This window comes from Protomyctophum parallelum (assembly GCF_964188405.1).
Source record: "Protomyctophum parallelum genome assembly, chromosome: 2".
Classification (NCBI taxonomy): domain Eukaryota; kingdom Metazoa; phylum Chordata; class Actinopteri; order Myctophiformes; family Myctophidae; genus Protomyctophum; species Protomyctophum parallelum.
Genome location: NC_139699.1, coordinates 13,099,589 through 13,122,105, shown reverse-complemented (window position 1 = coordinate 13,122,105; position 22,517 = coordinate 13,099,589). Strand labels below are relative to the sequence as shown.

General features: G+C 41.5%; 2 protein-coding genes across 2 annotated transcripts; one reads left to right on the top strand and one right to left on the bottom strand.

The window, feature by feature from the left end:
• The first annotated feature begins 24 nt into the window (after window positions 1-24).
• Window positions 25-3,918, top strand: nip7 (NIP7 nucleolar pre-rRNA processing protein). The gene is made up of 5 exons (XM_083759865.1): window positions 25-193; window positions 402-488; window positions 1,266-1,404; window positions 1,806-1,946; window positions 3,648-3,918. Exons 1-5 carry the CDS (start codon window positions 138-140, stop codon window positions 3,765-3,767), a joined length of 543 nt encoding a protein of 180 aa, XP_083615991.1. The 5' UTR covers window positions 25-137; the 3' UTR covers window positions 3,768-3,918.
• Window positions 3,919-3,961: 43 nt separating this feature from the next.
• On the bottom strand, window positions 3,962-22,517 carry terfa (telomeric repeat binding factor a). Its single transcript, XM_083759864.1, has 17 exons — window positions 22,348-22,517; window positions 21,075-21,170; window positions 20,676-20,806; window positions 19,903-19,989; window positions 18,719-18,859; window positions 18,178-18,287; window positions 17,163-17,360; window positions 15,860-16,054; window positions 13,461-13,785; window positions 13,142-13,308; window positions 11,658-11,753; window positions 9,242-9,340; window positions 7,867-8,127; window positions 7,100-7,191; window positions 6,634-6,686; window positions 4,531-5,132; window positions 3,962-4,495 (listed from the first exon to the last, which is right to left on the bottom strand). The coding sequence occupies exons 1-16, from the start codon at window positions 22,469-22,471 to the stop codon at window positions 4,971-4,973; spliced, it is 2,337 nt and encodes a 778-aa protein (XP_083615990.1). The 5' UTR covers window positions 22,472-22,517; the 3' UTR covers window positions 3,962-4,495; window positions 4,531-4,970.

Genomic DNA, 22,517 nt, shown 5'->3' with positions numbered 1-22,517 from the left:
GATGACGTGCAGAACTCACTCCGACGACGATTTGAAGCGCCGTCTATACTCTTCGAGGACCCACGTTGTTTCAGTCTCATCGCATTCTACCCTTTTTATTCATTTATTCCCTTGGATTTGACGAGCAGATCTCCAGGATGAGGCCGTTAACGGACGAAGAGACTAAAATCATGTTTGAGAAACTTTCTAAATAGTAAGTGATTGGTGTTTGATTGTATTCACATGTCAACCGAATTCGCACAAGTCAATACAAAAACTGCTGCGAGGATACAACCATGAAAAGCACTATAAGACCAAGACTTGTTTACGACTTATTTTCACATTATTAGGCGGTTATTATAGCCGACATTTATGAGGCAGGTCTAACATTTCTTCTTTTTTATTTTATTTATCAACACCAGCATTGGTGAAAACCTCAAACTGCTGGTGGATCGACCTGATGGCACCTACTGCTTCAGACTGCACAACGACCGTGTTTACTACATGAGGTAAGTTTCATAATGTGTACTATGAGGTGTGTACTGTGTAGTAGGCTTAGCCGTTCTAAAACCTTTGTATTTCAAGCACGCCCAGTTTTATATGCAATTACGGTATGCATGTATGAGGACAAGGACCCCCAGTTGATACCATCTGGGACCCCGATCTACACTATAAAAATCCTTAAGTAGTTAGAAACGCCTGAGTTACAGACCCCAAACTTAAAGGTATATTCAGTGATTTCACTTAATTCAAATATCACTTATTTTTTTGTTTTGTTGTGATAATCCTCCCTACTATAGAGTGTGCTGGCCATATAATGAGTTCCTCCCTGTCCCCAGTTAACCCCTGGGGGTCAAAAAACCTTAGGTTTCGTTTTTGACTCTCTATCCTGATTGGACGAAAGGCTGGGTCCCACAGCCAAAAACGAAACCTAAGGTTTTTTGAGTGAAATCACTGAATATACCTTTAAGGACCTCTAGGTGCCAGGCCGCCAGGGTGCCCCAGTTTAAGAACCACTGAATGTGTACACTGAGGTATGTGTAGCATTAGTCGTTGTGTGTGTATTTCTTTTCTACACTGCTGGCTGCTGGTGCATACAGCTGGCTGCTGCGTGCAGGGACGGATTAACCCCCATGAGGGCCCCTGGGCCATGGCCCAAAAATGGCTAATTTGGCCCTGGCTGCGTGCATACAGCTGCATTATGATAGAGGATGGATTCCTCCATTGGTCAGCAGTCATTATGTGGCGTCACTGTCAACAATGTGTCTCTGAACGCATCTGGACAGTGAGAAGATCTTGAAGCTGGCGACCAACGTGGCAAGGGACAAGCTGGTGTCAGTGGGAACCTGCTTTGGAAAGTTCACCAAGACCCAGAAGTTCCGTTTGCACATCACCGCTCTGGACTTCCTCGCCCCCTATGCAAAGGTAACCTCGCCTCACCAGGCTTTCCACCACCCCTATGCAAAGGTCCTCAAGCATTGTAACCACACTCCAGCACCTGGGGAAAGCTTTCGCCAAAGGAAATAGTTAATCGACAAACAAGCTCACAACTCGTGACGTTGCGACGCGTTGTGAGCTTGTTGATTGGCTGTTTTCAGCGAAAGCTTCCCCCACAATAACAGAAAACAGACTAGTATGGAGCCCTGAGGGACTCCTGTTAACCATGGTTTTAAAACCACCACACTCGGATCTGTTTTGAATTGTACCCCCATCCCCGCATCCATGACATGTGAGCTTGTAGATGGGCCATTTTCAGCGCTGGTATGATGAGGTGTAAATTGGTCTTAACTTCTCTTAAGTTGTAATCCCGTTTGGTTACTTATTAGTACAAGGTGTGGGTGAAGCCCGGAGCTGAGCAGTCCTACCTGTATGGGAACCACGTCCTGAAGTCTGGACTGGGTCGCATCACAGAGAACACAGAGAAGTACCAAGGGGTGGTGGTCTACTCCATGTCAGACGTGCCCTTGGTAAGTACTGATCATCTGCTGCTCAATCACTGTGTGCAGCGCTGGGCGATATGGCAGACTTCAAATCAATATCACCATTATATATATTAAAAAAAAGCACCACCGAGTGGCACGCTACGAGCTTGTAGGTCTGCTATTTTTGAAAAATCGTGAAAATACTGGAGGATTTCATTGGCTATCGCCCAAACGCCCACTTTCGCCGGGCGACGTCGCCCAAAAGATGAATAATTTTTAATCTTTTCGGCCGACGTTCCTCCGCCCACTTTTCGACCATCGCCTGTTCGCCTGCTATCGCCTCTATCTCCAGTAGTTGCCAGTAGGGTCCCATTGACAAATAATGCACTTCCGGAAAGTTCGTCTGGCAGTCGCCCGCTGTTAAAACGTACTGTAAGGGCATAAGAGGATAATCAATTTAGTCGATTATAGAAAATGTACCAATATTAGAATGTATTATTGATATACAGTTTATTACGTGGCTTGGTTGAATGCCTGATTCTGATTGGTCAATCGCTGAACTCAGCCGTGTTATTTCTTGATGACACCTAGCTGAGGTGTCAAGAAATTTCAGCGATTGACCAATCATGTTTGTTTAATCATCCTGTCGGGCGTTACTTCTCAACAACTACGGTGTATATTATCCCATGCATTAGTTAAAAGCTTTTTGATTATTTAATTACCTATATGATAAAGATTGGTTCTAAATGTCGGTTTTGATTTTCAGTTAATTGCGTGCACCATCTGATTGTGCTTTAAGTAGGCATAGTTTTGTATTGCATGACAATTTAGGCATTTATCAGACGCTCTTAATCCAGAGCGATTTACATAAGCAAGAACAAAAAGCATGGCAATACATCATATACATAAACAACTAGTTATTATGAATCATACAGTAAGAAAGCTAAGAACGTAAAAGAGGAATATCTATATAATGAAACTGCATATATATATATATACTATATATAGTGCTATGTCTACATAAAATGCTATCTACGTTACATAAGTTGAGCCTTTGCATATGCCTGTAAGGTCGTCAGGGCCATGATTGAGTCTGAAGAGGTGGGTTTTCAGACTAAGGTGGAAGATTGCGAGTGAGGCTGCAGTTCTGATTGTAATGGGAAGTGCATTCCATAGTTTGAGCCAGAAGGGAGAAGAGTTTGGGATGTGTGAGACGTAAAAATGGCCAATATGTTTTTCCCCCCTTATTACTGTGGGAGAGTGCAATCATACAATTCACTAAGCAACTTAAAGCAAGGGTTGAATACCAAGCACTTGACATTATGGCACGTTTTGGAGGTGCTACACACACATTTAGCTGTGTTGCTCATTCCACTAATGCCTGATCTTTACAATCTATCTATACCTCGTTGTAAAGGTGACAAAGTGAGATAATAATATGCTAGCGACTTACCATCCCTTTCATACTGGCTACAGAATAGTTAATTATATTGTCTGTGCGACAACATTTACATTAGGGGTTTGTGCATCAGATTTACAGATTGTCCAAAAATCGAATGCCCCCAATTTACACTGGCTAAAGTTTTCCTTTTCCTTTTGTTTCTGCGCTCCCCAGGGCTTTGGCGTGGCAGCCAGGTCCACTCAGGACTAACCCTTTTCCGTTTGTTTCTGCGCTCCCAGGGCTTTGGTGTGGCAGCCAGGTCCACTCAGGACTAACCCTTTTCCATTTGTTTCTGCGCTCCCCAGGGCTTTGGCGTGGCAGCCAGGTCCACTCAGGACTGCCGAAGAGTGGACCCCATGTCCATCGTTGTGTTCCATCAGGCTGACGTGGGAGAGTTCATTAGAAATGAAGACACGCTGACATAGACGCATCATATGAATATATCGTCTGTGTTCTTATCAATGTAAAAAAGTTACATGTTCATACACTGAGAGTTGTCTAGTACAGCTGCAGTGAAATGGTGGCTAAGTCACTTCAACGCTGGAGCTGGAAATTAAATGACTGTCCCAAGAGTACCTGACCTATAACTGTCCCAAAAGTACCTGGTCCTTGTCACTAGATAGAGTACCTTGTTGGCATAGTGAGTTACTCTTGTAACCAGTTCATCTTTCCATTTGTAACTCTGAAAGTGTCTAAGTTTAATATAAGGACCACATCACCCATTTAACACATCTTGATATAATTGGACCTTACTAATGCTCATAGGTTCTCCTTACAGCGAGTATTTTAGCATGTATGTACAATTATATGTACCCACTATGCACATTCAAACAATATATAGATGAGTTTGCTCCAGTTAGTTAATTGACGTCATCCTTTCCTCTATTATTAGTGGATGTCAAAGCTTATAAAATGTATATTTACACCTGCATTTGATTTTGAATAACCGATGGCTGCCAATTTTGTATCAAGTTCCTTGTGTTCAATAAATGTAATGTTTAATAACTGGATTGCGTCATGGGCTTGAAACAGGTTGTTTGCTTGCGTGGCTATTCATACTTGAATGAGGGGGTTGTTAAACAGTTGTGCAAGCACAGAGCAGCGCACCCAACACCAACCTTAATCCGGTCGTTTTTATGGACCCCTCACCAACCTTAATCCGATCGTTTTTATGGACCTCTCACCAACCTTAATCCGGTCGTTTTAACGGACAGGAAATTAATTAAGGATAAGCAATCAGTTAACACTTAAATGCAAAGTTTAATTATTCAACTTTGGAGTTTTGATTTGACAAAGAAAATTGAGTCCACTGCTTGTTTTTTGCTTTCTGGATTTAGGTTTTGTTATCATTCCTGAGATGAATAAAGAACGTGCTGCTAAAAATATACAATGTGAGTCAGATAAAAGCCTGCTAAAAGGGTGTAGTGGACATGCCGGACTGAGTTACTTTGTACTGTACTTAGACCGCTTTTTTTCCCCATCTACACCAAATCTCTTCGCCAAAAATATCCGATCTACAAACTGACAATGTGTCTGCATTGTGAACTTGTGAATTTGCCATTTGTTGGCGAATGTTCCCCCCAGAAGATTACAGTCCATTAAACAAATAGATTTGACACTGTGTATGATTATTCCACCAGTTTGAGCTTCTTCATGGTCCTCCATCTGTCCTTGAGGTGGACATTTGTTCTATCCTCAAATTTGTAGTATGACAACATCTGGGTCCAGCTCCCCACTCCAAATCTGGCAACCGCATCTTTCAACAGGTTTGACTCAGCATCAGTCCACTTCTGCAATGAGAAGAAATTATGCTGTTACGATCATTACATTTATCATTACATTGACTCAGCATCAGTCCACCTCTGCAACGGAAGAAGTAGGCTGTTACGAACATTACATTTTACTTGACTATTAATTCATTGTGATAAAGTATTTCATATTGATTTGACATTGAGCATTAGAAAGTTTCCCTTTCAGGCCTTGTAGACAAAAATTGCACAGGGCAGACCTGACAAATAACTTAAATAAATATATGCGGAAATTGACTTAGAATGTAGTAATTGTGACAGGACTAGAAACAGCATGGGTGACTCAACTCATAGCCACTCATACGGTAGTCTTCGTGATTAACAAAATACCTTGATATTGAGATGTTAATATCACAATGAAATTAATGTGGGATGTCTATTGCTGCTTAAAAGTATTACACAATGAGATTTCTGATACATTACATCAGTAATACCTATACATATACAACTAAGTGGGTAAATGAAATCTGCTAGGACGACAGTCACGAAAATTCAGATAATCATTTTACTGTAATCCAGCCTTTCCTCTGTCCCTTCCTAATTTTAGGTGTAAATAAAATAAACAAACAACATGGCCCGGACAGTTAACTCAACCGTCTGGGCACCTACAGTAGGCTGCCAAACCAGCTGGACAGCGTGCCACGGGTTCGACTCCCGACGGCCTTTGCCGCGGGTCATCTCTCTCCCCCTTTCCTGTCCGACTACTGTTCCCCATCAATAAAGGCATACCGAATATAGGAAACAGTTGGCCGAAAACCGAATATCCGAATATGATTAATATTATACATCTTTTTTTCCTACCATTGCTGTCATGGCCGTACCTTAAAGCTACCTGATTTATGGCAAAATAAATGGTCAAACTTAACTTAAATAATAATCACTATTATGGCCGGGTCCATAAAACATTTATTCAGCTCAGTGATATATTTCGTGCCTATTTGGGCCGAAACTGAATAGGCCGAAAATGCATTTTCATTTTTCAGCCATTTTCTGCGGTCGAATATTCGGTGCATCACTAACAAAAATCCCCCAAAACAAATCTAAGCCTATCTACAAGCTCACGACGCATCGTTGTGTTGTGATCTCAGGTGAAAAACATCACAGATGAAATCTAGTCTATCACAATATAATATAGATATAATGTCCAGTTCTACTTTACACTGCTGTGACAAACAAATAACGACTACAAGTATGAACACAGGTTAGCAAATACAAGACAACGCAAGGCTCTCGGCATTGGACAAAACACTTTCTGTTCAGTATAACTCACAATACTATCCAAGTTACATTATAAATAGGTGAAAGAAGATGGAGTTCACACACCCGTCTTGAGCTCCACATTTTATTTCATGGAGAAGGATAGAACGTTTCGACCCCTTCGGGTCTTCATCAGGATGACGAAGACATCCGTGTAATGTTCTGCTGGATCACATTATAAATAGGATCATCATTAACCAAATGAAAACAGGGCCAGTCCACTTACCCTCTTGCCCGTAGTTGTACTGCAAATGCTGACGGCATCACTTTGCCTTTTAGCTGGATTACAGAAAACAAAAAGGATGGTTGACCATTAAGGCTGAGTTATACTTTGTCATACAAATGAAAAACATTGCACATTTACAAGCTCACAACACACTACAATGCGCTGTGAGCTTGAACATCAACATTGAACAACAAATTATTGTAAATAGGGGAAAAAGTCTGTATCGTGCACCGACATAAGTGGTGGTGTGTGCAATAGAACTCTGAGTGTCTGCATGTCTCCTATTTATGCCCATGTTTCAGCAGTTCCTGGGGACATCAGGGATCCTTGTATGTCCATATTTGGTCGATCGGACCGTCGTACAAGGCATTGAACCACTACCATGAAATGTTCTATGAAATAAGCAGGGCCTGGCTGTAAACAAGTATCTGATGCTTAGTCCAGTTACCCTGGGTAAACATAGTACCTTTCCTTTCCTTTTTGTCATTGAAGTCAAATAAGTCCTCTTCATCACTCCACACTTCCTTGGTCTCCTTTGCGTTATTGCACAGCTGTTTCCTGTGGAGAGAACGTGAGAGAAAGTTAACTGAAGTATGTTGCCGTTTACGCAGCAAAGACCCAATCCGTCAAATAAAGTTTGCATTTACTCATTCAAAAGCCACAATAGAAATACTGTCTGAGCTGTCACTTCTTGCAGTGTACATTAACCCATTTAGGCCTGACGTCGAAAAAAATAAAAAACTTTTAAAAATGTTTTTTTCTGAAAAATCTCAAGTTTCTATACCAGTGGTTCTCAATATTTCATGTCAAGGACCCCACAAATTATATGTAATTGGCCGCTGACCCCCATCTGTTCCAGGAACCCCTCAGAAGCAAAGATTTGAGTTAAAAACGTTCACTCTGAAAGAATATATATATATATATAATATATATATATATATAAGATTTGAGCCACATTTTCAAGATTTTTCAAAAATAGCAGCTAAATTATAACAATGTTTAAAACACCAAAAGGGGTGCTGCAGTGCAGGGCACACACTAGTGTTAAATGTAATTTGATGATGGATGATCCGATATTAAATCTACTTCACACTAGCTGTTACAGTGGGATCAGGAACAGATATGGAGAGATATAGGAAAAAGGCTTTGATTTTATTATTAACATAATTATGACAGCAGGTGTATGTATGCGTGATTCAAGATGCAGGGACCTTGACCATTACTGCATCTTACCATTTGGAATACTTGGAATTCGCTGGAGGGTTGGAGTTCGCCGGAGGGTTGGACGTCGTTGGAGGAGTGGAGCTCTTGTGAGGAGTGGAGCTCTTGTGAGGAGTGGAGCTCTTGTGAGGAGTGGAGCTCTTGTGAGGAGTGGAGCTCTTGTGAGGAGTGGAGCTCTTGTGAGGAGTAGTGCTCTTCTGAGGGGCGTGGTAAACGGGATGGTCGGAGGAGCTGTCCACTACCGAGTCACTGTCATCACTGTCCAGCTGGAGCCTACAGCAAGGAAAATTAGAGAAGGAAGTGACATGGTCACGTGACTGTGCTGCGCCATGACACTTTCATGGGAGCCAAATCTCGCACCGGAAGTGACATGAATACAAAGCAGTGAATGGAGCCGGCTGGACCAGCTCATAAACATTATTCATGAACCACTGAGACCTTTGTCATATAAATCGGTTCAGGCATATAAAGGAAGACATATCACAGCTTGTTTTCTAATCAGTTGCTTTTCGATGTGCACAGAGTGCACAGTACATCATTTTATTTGAGGATTTAAACAGCAGGTATAGTTTCTGTTCCGGGGGTCTCGCGAGATTTGGCTGCCAAACAGGAAACGGTGGGCAGTCTCGTGATACTCTCGTTCAGAAACGTACTTTTTGCTCTTTAGATACCTCTATAAAATTACACAGTGTACACATCGAAAAGCAACACAGCAGACAATAGTTACATGACTTCTGTTATTTGCCAATTACAAAAGGTCTGTCATTGAGAAATAGTGTTTGTTCATGCGCTGGTCACTGAGCTCGCATTGACTCCAGAGCATTCTGCCGAACTTCCGGGTGCCGTTTGGCTCCAATGGTGCGACGAATCTGCCGTCTGGAATTGCGTGATAGCGAAAAAGACGTTGGTGACTTTACCTCCATTTAATATACCTTGGCCTACAGAAGGAACTAGTTGAGTTGTGTGCTCAGTCACAGCACTGGTGCAATCATGACAATTAGGGCTGACCTTAGGAGAAGATTAACCACTTAACCCCTATACTTAGTTGACCGGAGTCCCTCAGAGCTCTAGAACAGTGTATGTTCTGTGTTCACACTACATTAAATATATCTACGAGCTTGTAGAAAGGCTACGTTAACTATTTTTGAATAACGTCATTGTATAACAGAAGTATAATACAAGGTTAAGTGGTCAATCACCAGACTAATTGATTTAGTCATGAAGAAAAAAATCTATTGGAATTATGTTGCATCGATATCGTTAAAAGAAAGATGATGAACAAAATTACCGACATGAGCAAGATTTCCGTTGGTTGCTGGTTCAAAATAGCAGACATTCAATCTCCAACATGTGAATGCAGATGGATGCGTTTGCTCTTACTCCTTACCTACAGGCCGCTCGTTTTCGGTGTCTCCATGTAGGCAGTTCATTGACAGGAGCAGAGCTGAGGGGATTCTCAATGTCCTCCGCTGATGCCTCGGACGACCTAGGAGAGTAGCGGTACACATTCATCCATACATTAGGAGAGTACTGGTACACATTCATCCATACATTAGGAGAGTACTGGTACACATTCATCCATACATTAGGAGTACCGGTACACATTCATCCATACATTAGGAGAGTACTGGTACACATTCATCCATACATTAGGAGAGTACCGGTACACATTCATCCATACATTAGGAGAGTAGCGGTACACATTCATCCATACATTAGGAGAGTAGCGGTACACATTCATCCATACATTAGGAGAGTACCGGTACACATTCATCCATACATTAGGAGAGTACTGGTACACATTCATCCATACATTAGGAGAGTACCAGTACACATTCATCCATACATTAGGAGAGTACCAGTACACATTCATCCATACATTAGGAGAGTACTGGTACACATTCATCCATACATTAGGAGAGTACCGGTACACATTCATCCATACATTAGGAGAGTACCGGTACACATTCATCCATACATTAGGAGAGTACCGGTACACATTCATCCATACATTAGGAGAGTACTGGTACACATTCATCCATACATTAGGAGAGTACTGGTACACATTCATCCATACATTAGGAGAGTACCAGTACACATTCATCCATACATTAGGAGAGTACTGGTACACATTCATCCATACATTAGGAGAGTGGCGGTACACATTCATCCATACATTAGGAGAGTAGCGGTACACATTCATCCATACATTAGGAGAGTACCAGTACACATTCATCCATACATTAGGAGAGTACCGGTACACATTCATCCATACATTAGGAGAGTATCAGTACACATTCATCCATACATTAGGAGAGTACCAGTACACATTCATCCATACACTAGGAGAGTACCGGTACACATTCATCCATACATTAGGAGAGTACCGGTACACATTCATCCATACATTAGGAGAGTACCGGTACACATTCATCCATACATTAGGAGAGTACCAGTACACATTCATCCATACACTAGGAGAGTACCAGTACACATTCATCCATACATTAGGAGAGTACCAGTACACATTCATCCATACATTAGGAGAGTACCGGTACACATTCATCCATACATTAGGAGAGTACCGGTACACATTCATCCATACATTAGGAGAGTACCGGTACACATTCATCCATACATTAGGAGAGTACCGGTACACATTCATCCATACATTAGGAGAGTACCGGTACACATTCATTCATGGCGTCAACGTGATTTTCAGAGTCGCCGAACGGCCACTGGAACAGGCTCTTCCGTGTGAGCGGATGCGATAAACAATTCCCCCAGTGTTGCATGCAATGTGAGAGAGTTGCGAGTAGAGTTTGGGTCGACAAGTATACTGGTGAGTAGCGTTAGCATAAAGTGTAGCTTTCTTCAGTTATAAGGTCGCTAGGTTTGACATGCACTATAGGGTTAGTTGACCAAACCGTGAATGGATTCTCCCCTAGGACAAGGCAGACAGTCCAAACAGGGGGAGGAGGAGATGTGTTTGGTGGGGATAATGTGTTTATTGTAGTCAGTAATTTGGACAACCCAGTTCGGGTGTTGTGTCTTCCATGTTGTGTAATCCATTAATTTAGTCTCTCTCTCTCTCTCTCTCTCTCTCTGATTATTATTGGTAATGCGTTTATTTGTGCTTTTGGATATGTATTGTTAATCTGAGTATAACTAAAAAGGTGAATATAAATGTGGTTCTCCTTAGTGAGCAACAGTCTATGGGGATCCAAGTCGATTGGCTTACAGTCCTGTGTCTTTGGTGAGTCCTTGGCTCACGTTTATGTAGCTCAGCCGTATATACTATAGGTTCATGAAATGTTGGTATTGTTGGTATGCCGTGTAATTTACGGTTTTGCATTTCCATGTCTTACCAGGTGATCACCAGTGGATTGGACACTGCTTTAGTCCACAGTGAGTCTAATTACGACTAGGGGGTTAGGGTGAGCATTATTGTATATTTAAATCCGTCTCTATTTTATTGTTAATGTTGTTAACTCTAATTGTAAGAAAGTATTTTATTTTCATTTTTTGAATTTGTCAATAAAGATTATATATTTTAATAGGCTGTGTTGGTCTGTCTAATATGTACCCTAATCCTCTGGTTGCAATGATAACATAGTATAGAACCAGACGTTATGTTCAGTAATGAAATGTAATTGCTCCTCGTTACATCAAATTAGCAAAGAATTGGAGAAAAAAGAAAATATGTTCAATCCAGTAACTAGTTTTTTCAACAGGGGGCACTCTATGCTTGCTGTGGTGGACTTTGTTGTTTTTTTACAAGTGGGTTAAAACAAAAGACTTACTCATTAACAGTACTGCTGGCTGGTTGTTTTCGAAGGGGTGATTCCCTGGCTGGGACAGATCTACCTGCTGACGACTGGGCTAACTCTGCCAAGTTCCTATTAGTTCAGCATTAGACAAGAGATTAGATTAATATTTCCATATCAGACCAAACAGTCACCACAACAATCATACACAATTAGCTTGGCAAATGTGACAGAATTATGACCTTTGACTAAAAAACCCTAGAGGAAAATGTAGGACACATCAAGATCTGCTGCTTTTATGGGGCTGCCATAGACAATATTATTCTAATTATAGACAATGGTGGACAAATTCAAAGTAGTACCGCAGTATTTGAGTCAAAGTATAAAAGTCTTCTAACTATTCCCAGAGTTAAACTTTCAGAAGACTTGTGTCAACATTGACTCACATATATGTTCTCCACCGTCCTTTTTAAGAAAAATGTTCAGCTTATGATCAAGCTGAAATAAAAAACCGTCAGCTATAGCCGAGCTGAACACAGGATGTCAGCTACTAGCCTGCTAGCCATGACATCAACTTTCAAGACTTCTGCCCCTAGAAGACAAGTGTGAGAATTCAGAGTACGATCAGGCTAATCAAGGACAGTGTCCCTTCAACAGTGGAAAGCAGCCCCCAATTGGTCCATGTAGTTAACGCAAATTATAATGGAAATTATAATTCACAATGTGAATAAAGGCTGCAGAGCTGGCAAAACAACAATGGAGGCCCTTGAAGCAATACATGCTAAAGGACAACTTTAGTTTTTTTCAACCACGGTTCATGTTTTAGTTTGTTATTAGATAAAGTAAAAGATGAGTGTTAATCTTTTTTCATTTGCTGCTTTCTTTCGTTTTAGGGATTTTAGCTGTTTTTGACAGGGGGGCGGGGGCATTCGAGCATGGGGCTAAATATGCATTTTTAACACAATTTTATGGTGATTTCCTTTTTTATGGTTTACTATAGTCCTAATAAACGCCAGGAAATTACATCTGGCCACAGAAGATCACAGGATCTACTGAATGTGAAGGTAGCCTACTGGGGGAAGGCTTATACTGTGTGTATAGGCTCAATATGTCAGTTTGTCACATTCAATAGATCCCGTGATCTTTTGTGGCCAGATGTAATTTCCTGGTGTTTATTAGACTATAGTAAACCATAAAAAAATAAATCACCATAAAATTGTGTTAAAAAATACATATTTAGCCCCATGCTCGAATGCCCCTGTCAAAAACTGCTAAAATCCCTAAAACGAAAGAAAGCAGCAAATGAAAGAAAATGAAAGTGCAGTTAGTGCAGAAAGAGCATGCACCGGCGGAAAATACGTTTTCGCTTTCAAGGCGAGTACTCCAACCCGCTATACTGGTGTCCTGTGGGCTGAAATCCAGACTGATCTTGTGGGCACGTTTACGACCCCACGTGATCAGAATCACCAATGCCAGGCTAGTCAACTATGCCTGCCAAACCAGATGACCTTTGAACTTACTGGCTTGCATTGCTGGCCTGTGCGGATGTGGCGTTTACACCGAGGGTAACCGGGCTCTTTAGATTCTGTTTCATGGACGCCGGCGTTGGCTCCTCCGTTGTGCCCTGGGTTTCCTCCTGAGAGTTCATCATCTCCTGGTCGTCAGCTTCCACTCCCAACCTCACCTCCTGGTCGTCACACAGGGATATTATAGTTAACTAAAAGTTAAAATATTTGTCTCGACAAATGCGGAAATACCCAATCTGCAAGCTCACAATGTGGTGCATCGCGACACATTGATTGTGTTTGTAGTTTGGGTACTAAATTCAACACCAATGACCTCGTTTTCAGGTTCCACTTCCGCCCTCGTCTTTGACCCCTCCGTCTCCTCTTCCTCTGTCCACTCGCTGCTGTCTGTCAGCGTTACCAGGCGAGCCACTGTGAACAGCGCCCTGCCTGGGGCGTCTGCCTCTCCGGGCGGCTCCGCTGTGAACAGCGCCCTGACTGGGGCGTCTGCCTCTCCGGGCGGCTCCGCTGTGAACAGCGCCCTGACTGGGGCGTCTGCCTCTCCGGGCGGCTCCGCTGTGAACAGCGCCCTGACTGGGGCGTCTGCCTCTCCGGGCGGCTCCACTGCTATGCCTGTGGTTGTGGGCTCTGGTGTAGGGCTGTCAACATCAGGACATTGTACTTGACGATTAATTGACACAAATAATTATCATTAGCGATTTCAATCGTCATTGAACATAATGTAATTTGTATTCATATAATTAATACATTTTTGAGCGGTGCATAAACGGCTCCACTGACTGGCTGTGTGTGTGTGTCTGTATGTCTGAGTACGAACAGCCGCACAAGTGTCGTTGACCAGCCTGCACCGCTCAGTTCACACAGGTGTGACTTTTGCCTTTTAGGCTTTGTAAACAGAACACAGCACAGGGAAGATGTGACAAATAACCTCAATGTACACAGGAATAACCTCAATGTACACAGGAATAATGTACACAGGAATAACCTCAATGTACACAGGAATAACCTCAATGTACACAGGAATAACCTCAATGTACACAGGAATAACCTCAATGTACGCAGGAATAACCTCAATGTACGCAGGAATAACCTCAATGTACGCAGGAATAACCTCAATGTACACAGGAATAACCTCAATGTACACAGGAATAACCTCAATGGAATAACAAAAGAATGAGCCGAAATAACCAGAAATAAACAGCTGGAAAAAGTTTGTTTCTTATTCCAACATTGATTATGACGATGCTGCAAAAATAAATTATTATTAACTTCTAACCCAGAAACAGTCTAATATGGTAGCATTTGCCACACTGATAGCAAGACGTAGAATATTGTTGGGATGGAAATCCCCACCTTCCCCTTCTATAGCTATGTGGCTTAAGGATATTATGGATATTATTGGGTGCCTGAACATATGCACACATGGCATCAACGCATGGTGTTGTGTGCAGGCGCCCTACACTTTGTCTTTCTTTTATCTGTATTGTTCCGTCACTGTGTTTTTGTATGGACGTGGACACGTGGTGTTGGGTAATACTGGACTACTCGCCCCGGTGCTTGCCCATTTTTCCTCCCGGAATTTTCCCCAGTGAGGGGGATAACTTTGTAATATGCTATTGGCTGTCTTTTTGGAAAAATATAAAAAGATACTCCTGTGGAAAGGCTATATTATTTGATTTATATTGAACCTATAAACAATTTAGTATTATTAAGTATATGTAAGGTTTTGCCCCCTCAAATGGTACCTCGTCAGATGATCCCCACATATCCTACAACAACTTCTGTGAACAGACTTCACTGTAGTAGCTTTTCATAAATTATATTTGTACTTAGGCTGTTCTGCTGTCATGAAAGTTTATAGTTAGAGAAAATCAAAGTCCAGCCGTCTGCTGTCCAGCCTCTCCCACCCCTCACTGGGGAAAGTTCTGGGAGGAAAACAGAAACGGGGCGAGTAGTCTTGTTACCGTGTTGGGTGCCTGCACACATGGCCTCAACGCATGGTGTTGTGTGCAGGCGCCCTACACTTTGTCCTTCTTTTATCTGTTGTACTGTGTTTTTGTATGGACGTGGTGATGGGTGCCTGCACATATGCAGACACGGCATCAACGCATGGTGTTGCGTGCAGGCGCCCTACACTTTGTCTTTCTTTTATCTGTTGTACTGTGTTTTGTATGGACGTAGTGATGGGTGCCTGCACATATGCACACATGGCATCAACGCATGGTGTTGTGTGCAGGCGCCCTACACTCTGTCTTTCTTTTATCATTTACTTTTTAAGAGCCTGCCCAGGGACTACAGATGAAATTTAATGAGCGTTGTCCCTGTCAAATAAATAAATAAATAAATAAAATAAACTTGAATAACCCAACTCATAATTGTATTTATTTTGTTTTATTTTATTTTGTTTTATTTTTTGTTATTTATATTGTTTTTTTGATGTGCTTAAATTATTATTTTTGTATCCTACTGTTTATATCATATGTCAAATATGCATGGTTGTTGTTTTTGTATGTCTGTATTCAATTATTAATGTTATTTTCTATATTGTTTTAATGATGACGATAACTTGGGGGGAGGGATGGGGTGAGGGAGAAAATGAAAATAATAATAATGGTATGTTCAAACTGTTGAAACCTATTACCAATAAACATATATTTAAAAAAGAAAAAAGATTGTTATCTTAAATAATTGTCATTAGGCGATTATGCCTACTCCTGTGTCACTGGAGTCTTGTCGATGACGAGTCTGGATTCCAGCGGAGAATCATCTAGCTGGTCAAAGGAGATCTCACAGCCCTCAATTAGCTGGTCAAAGGAGATCTCACAGCCCTCAGCCAGAGTGAAGTAGGCGGCCTGCAGTCGGCTCTTCGGGATAGGCACGTTGTCAGTAGGTGCGTTTCCTTCAAGCCTTTTCGAAAATAGGACGCGAATTTTCAGAAATTAAAAAGAAAAAAAAAGAAATGCGCATTTCCATCCACTGGTAAAATGTGATTCTTGGGAGATATGAAATACGTTTATGAAATAAGCAGTAGGTGGCGCAATTTTGCCAATCAAGTGAGACAAATATTATTTGACATATATTTTACTTTTTGATTCTTTTTTTAGGCTATACAAAAATTATACACAGACTGCTTAGTTGGCGATTGGGGAGTTGCACCACTCAGTTCACACGGGTGTGATTTTTACTATTTTGAAAAACATTTTTGAATTGTTCAAATATCCAACCTACAAGATCACAACGTGTAATGTTTTTCATTCAATAATAATAATACACTTCCTTCCTGGACTACAAGTCACACCTCCACACAGCCTCCCCCCCTCCCCACAAGGAGGGGAAGTGTACAAAGCATTAAGGTAATTGTAGGAATTCAGCTATCCAGTGGGCTTAGTCAAACACACAGACTTCATTATTGTTCTGGCCACAGGGTGCACACTTCAAATTGTGCTACCGTTATCTACTACAAATACTATTAACATTGAGTGACTGCAGTTTCTTCCAGCGGTGACAATGTCCCTTCAAAGTCAGTTTGGTTGCAGTGGCCAGTATGTTCCACTGGGTGGCACCAATGTAAGTAAAAGTTCCCTCACCTAGACCAGAGTTGTGAAGGGGGTTTGTTATCCGACTTATAAGTGTAAAAATTAATGAGTGATTATAATATTTGTTTTTGTTTTTATATAGCAGATCTACAAGCTCACCAAACGGCAAGGAGTTGTGTGAGCTTGCAGATGAGTTATTTTCACAATTTTTGTACTTTTGTACCACTATACAACCAAGTGTAAGTGGTTAATCAGACTAATCGATTGTCTTTTTTTCATGTTGATTCTTTGATATATAAAACATTTTAAAAAGATATATTTAAAAAAACAATGCTTCTTGATTATTTCATTAACCCTTCACTACCATTTTACTAAGAATTTTCAGATTACGATCAAGCTTGAATGAAACTGGGAATGTCGTGATTATGTAAACAATGTCAGCTATTGATGGTGCACGCCCAAATGTACTTTTGACTTACTGGCTTGCATTGCTGGTCTGTGGTCTTTGGTGCCCATGTGTGGATCTGTGTGCAACCGGGCTCCGTTCCATAGTGGATCTGTGTGCAACCGGGCTCCATTCCATGGACACATCCTGGAAGATGTGGGTTTCCTCGTCCTGTGAGTCTATCGTCTCCTGGCTGTCAGCTTCCACTTCCGCCCGCGTCTCCTGCCTAGGGCTGCCGCCATTATCAAATTGATTGATGTTGAGTTGATGATTAAATGTCAAGTAAATACTTGTGATTAATGATTAAATTGTGTAGTTGGCTTTGAACATTATGAATAAAACAAAATACATCTGTTCACTACAAACTCACAACGGCAACACGTTGTGAGCTTGCAGATTGGCTATTTTCCAAAGAATTTGCAATCTTTTTAAGGGTCTCTGGCACAAAATCCTTTTTGAATACATATATATAATAAATATATATATGTGGGTGTCCTTCTACAAAGAATGAGAAGTTTGATAACCTGTGGTGACACTCTTGTATGAAGTAGGGGTGGGGCATTCATTTACAAAAAAGACAACAGGCAACACTATGCCATTGCTGTTGCACTACGACGATCACTTATGTATGCATTTGACTCATTTACAGTATATTTTTCTACTTCAACAAGAAGAATTTCTGCCTCATCTTCTTTGTTTCTCTATGGCAGACTCACAAGCAACTTGATTGTGTTCATAAAAGCGTTGCAACTTATTGCTTGAGATTCGAAGTTGAATCTCTTGTGACTCAGTCAGCCGGCATTAGTCGACCTGCTACAAGGTCATTCAGACTGCTGCAATGTTTCTCTGCAATGATCTAAATTGGTTCCCCCTCAAAGTGAATCTTTGTTCTGAACTAGGCTTCGGAGTGTAAAAATGTATTTGGTTACATTTGTAGAGCCAGGGTAGGATTTGTGCTGTGCCATGAAGAGCATACCATGTTCCTACATGTTCATACCATGTTCCTACATGTTCCTACATGTTCATACCATGTTCCTACATGTTCATACCATGTTGACTGCAGTGGAGATTGTGCAGGCGAGTCTTGCTCAGCTGCTTGGTCCTTGACAGGAGCGGCGTCTTCACCCAGATGTCGCTGATTGACCATCTTTTTTGCAGCCTGGGAATCAGAACCAAAGACAGAAATAGTAGTCAGGAAGTGTTCAATGTTGCAGGCTTAAGACTTAAGTACATACTTAAGAGTCCAAGAAAAACAGGTCTTCAATTCATGCACTGTGCAAGACATAACCATGGGTGTCAAACTAATTTCAGACTTCAAGTAACCCAAATTTATTTTCGTTAAAACAGTCGTTTCTTATTGGCCAGGCCTGCTTCCAGAAGATGAATTGTATTTTGAGCTGCATGTGCTTCAGAACTTGTCAAGTCGTAGTGGTCATACCCAACCTCAGGGTATACATTTCTCAATAGAAGAACAGGGAGACCCACTACAACCACCATAGTTGTGTCAGTTACATTGTATTGACATAGTCTACCCATACAGATATCAAAAGACAGCCAGGCCTGTAAAACCTTGTGACACACAACACGTACCTTTTGTAGAAAGGGGACAGAGGGGCGGTAGAGGCTCTCACAGAACTGCAGCATCTTATCTCTGAACTGCTGGTAGGTCGTCTGCTCCAGGACTTTATGGGTTTTCTTTTTATCATTGGCCAGAGCGGTCAATGTGGCTTTCTGGACAGAATACACATACAACACATCCTCCTGGCTTCAAAATAAATAAAATATGCCTGAAACAAAGCTTAAAAGGCCACTTTGGGACACAAGAAACACTTTCCTGTGGTTTTTGTGTCTGTAATATGTTTCTTTGATTGATTGACAGGTTTATGTCATCATTTTATTGAGAATTCACTAAATCCCACACCAAAAAGCGATTTTCCAATGGCAATCCAAATAGTTTAGCAACTGTTGCTATGCAGATCAAGCTTCCGCCACGTCATAGCTGTCAATGTTATTTTGCATGGCTGTGTTGTTGAACATACAGTATACACGGCTTACTTCGGTAAAGTTACACGCCTGACCCACCCAGGTGATGGCAATAATACTAATGACCATAGTCTTACCGTGCAAAATGAAAACTCCTGTCAGGTAGTCATTAAAAGTTGATTTTGCCCTCTGTCATTTCCTCGTATTTCAAGTTTATTTAAATAATTCTACGCACATTTGTCCAGTGCATAGCCTACTGCAGGCCTGTTAGACTACATTTATAAGACATTTTGCTACTGAAATGATCGATTTATATGGAGAAATCCCGTCATTTAACATGCATCTCTATGGGGGAAAAGGACAGCTTGCCCTGTCTCCTCGCTGCTGACGTGCCTATTGGACAAGGACAGGTTGGGCATAAAGGAATACTGATGTTTCAACCTGGAAAGGTCTTCTTCAGGGATTGCCTGAAGAAGACCTTTCCGGTTTGAAACATTGGTATTCCTTTAATAAAGCTTTTTCTTTACTACACCCTTCTAACTGATTGTTTGTCATAATATCATTAGTTGTAATTGGTTGGCAGCTGCTGATGTAAGCAAGTAGGTGGCTTGGCAAGAATAAAGATTGGACTTTTTTTGATAGAAAGATACTTTTAAATGTTTATTTATACATTTTCTACATATGCGGGACAATACTTAATATCTCAGTATATGTTGTTGTGCATTGCATGTTGTTTAAAATAGCACCAAGAAATAAACATTATTGAATGATGAAAAGCCATGCTTTCTTACCGTGCCAACCATTTGTTTGGGAAAGTGTTTATGCAGCATAGCCTTGGCCTCATCATACCTCCTGTTCTTAATGAAAACCACCACCATCTGAGAAACACAGAGCATTGGAATTGTCTGAGGAAGTATTTGAAAATGGCATGTAAAGTATGGCCACCATTGACAAACAGGCTTTTATTTTCTAAATTTAATTATGCTTCAAGTAGCATGTGATGTGTCAAACTAGGGGTTTTTCATGATTCTGAATCCATTCCAAGCATTAGTTTTAGCATTAGCACTCATTGGGCCAAAAACAGCTATAGCAGTCTTGACAAAAGTGATGAGGTCAGCACATTTGGCATAAGTGGCTATGGCCAAATTTAGCCCAAAAGGAGTGTTTTTCATGCAAAACTAGCTTAGCTGGTTCGGGCATCTGGTTAGGATGCCTCTCGGGCATCTCCATAGGGAGGTCCTCGAGGCACGTCCCACTGGGAGGAGACCCCGGGGCAGACCAAGGCGCAGTTGGAGGAAACACATCGACTCACTGGCCTTGGAACGTCTCGAGATCGCCCAGGAGGAAGTCAAAAATGTTGCTCTGGAGAGGGAAGTCTGGAGCACTCTGGTGGAGCTGTTGCCCCCACGACCCGACTACGGATAAGCGGTTGAAGATGGATGGATGGTGGCCATACTTTACAGCCCATTTTCAAAACTTTCCCCTTGTTTGATTGCGTGTACTAAATTGGCCCACAGGTTGGGAATTCATGGATTAAAAGGTTAAGTGTGTAATTCTAACATACCATTTCTCTGACCGATGCGTGCACTGGCTCAAAGTCCTGCTGTTCAACGCCGTGTTCTGTTCCGATGGTTTTCAGCAACTCCATGGCCGACTCCAGAGGAGTGATGGACTCGTCTACTTCAAATGACACATCTGCGGGCGGGAAGATCAATGATAGCAGATAGACACTGTTATAGCTTTTCACAGTGTGGCACTGAAAGGGCCCTTGTTGTATAGAAGAGGCGTTGTCTGTCTCTGTATCTCTTGTCTCTTTTCTAATACAACAACTACTGTTACGCGAAGTGTGCTGGGTTATAATGAATTGATTATTTTTTTATAATTAATTGTTGTTTGTGAACCACACAACAATCACCCCCACAATGTCATGGTCAACAACACAAAGGAATGGTTCAACACTTACCAAGTTTGTCTCCGTCATTTATCCGGGCCAGAAACTGCAGCACTCGTATTTTTGTGGTCATCACGTCAGTAACTTCCACAGGCATAGACAGTACACCTGTAAAAGGAATGGACAATAATGTATTGTTGTTCAAAATTGGGCCTCAACAGTGATGTAAATAGGTTTTCAATGTAATGGGTCCTACTTCAATGACGTTAGACTACAGTACTGAGTACAGTATTGCATCCCAGGAATTTTTGGAGGGTCCCCAGATTACTTTAAATTGACAATTTAAAGACGGTTGTTTTAAGACCCTTTTAATACCTCAGGGAAGAAAGAAAAAAACCATCAAAAGTAATCAACAAGCTCAACTCCTTCATGCATTCTATGTGCTTATCAGGTGGGGATGTCCCCAGTTCAAATATGATTATATATTTTTACAGAACTAAATGTAATGCCTCAACTCCTGCATGCATTCTATGTGCTTGTCAGGTGGGGATGTCGGTGTCCCCAGTTCAACTCATGCATGCATTCTATGTGCTTGTCAGGTGGGGATGTCCCCAGTTCAAATATGATTATTCTGGAGTCATAGCTTGAACCACAGTCATGAAGTGTAGTGCAGACAATACCTGAAAACAACCACAACAACATTAAAGGGATAGTTCAGATTTTTTTTAAACTTAAGCTGTATGAAATACTTTAATACATTAATATAGTGGTTGCAACTGTATTAATTGATTGCCAGAGTCCCGTGGTGGGAGTTCTGCTCTGGTTTTTGTGAATATTAAGACATGTTATAAGCTACTTTCTGTCAAGAGATTCTGTGCAGGTGATTATTTTTCTAAAGCCCCTAACCACACCAAAGGGTCAGGATGGTTTTAGCGTTGTCCCTAGCCCCTCTCGGGACCCTACATAAAGCTTTTCTGAAATTTTGATGAGTCGTCAAAATGTCAGAAACTTCAGTAGCATTTGGGTTCTGCTTGGAGGGCTACGTTGTCCCTGGCCTGCGGTGATATGTCTTGTTGCACGTTGACCCACGTCGGTGAGGTAGGCTGCAGCCAGAGCCTTAAGACAGAGTTACGACAACTCCGTTCACGTCATGGGTCAGGGCTCTTCTACATAGACTTCTATTGAATAGGGACAACCGGAAAGTTACGGAATGCATTGGAGTCTATGGGCTAGTTTTCTGCCCCCTCAATGTCTCACTTACTCTATAAATATATCTCTGGCTGCAGCTAACAGCTAGGAGGACAACAACAAACCATCAACAATCAACAACACTCGCTAAACTCACCGTCAAGGAGGTCTCTGATTGTGCAGAACGTGTCGTATTGGTTGTCCTTAAATGCCTGTATCGCCAACTGGAGGTAATGGTCCACCAGCCAGCGGTTGACGATAAGACATTCTTCCCGAGACATATTATTATTTACTACGGGTACAGTAACAGTTTGGTTTGCCGCGGCC

Bases quoted from the DNA above. Each gene is read 5' to 3' on its own strand.
- nip7 (XM_083759865.1), top strand. From the start codon at position 138: ATGAGGCCGTTAACGGACGAAGAGACTAAAATCATGTTTGAGAAACTT. The intron at 194-401 runs GTAAGTGATTGG...TATCAACACCAG, and splicing joins TTTGAGAAACTTTCTAAATA to CATTGGTGAAAACCTCAAAC. The intron at 1,405-1,805 runs GTAACCTCGCCT...GTTACTTATTAG, and splicing joins TCCTCGCCCCCTATGCAAAG to TACAAGGTGTGGGTGAAGCC.
- terfa (XM_083759864.1), bottom strand. From the start codon at position 22,471: ATGTCTCGGGAAGAATGTCTTATCGTCAACCGCTGGCTGGTGGACCAT. The intron at 18,288-18,718 runs GTACGTGTTGTG...TCTGATTCCCAG, and splicing joins CTGTCCCCTTTCTACAAAAG to GCTGCAAAAAAGATGGTCAA. The intron at 11,754-13,141 runs GTAAGTTCAAAG...CTGAACTAATAG, and splicing joins CAGGCCAGCAATGCAAGCCA to GAACTTGGCAGAGTTAGCCC.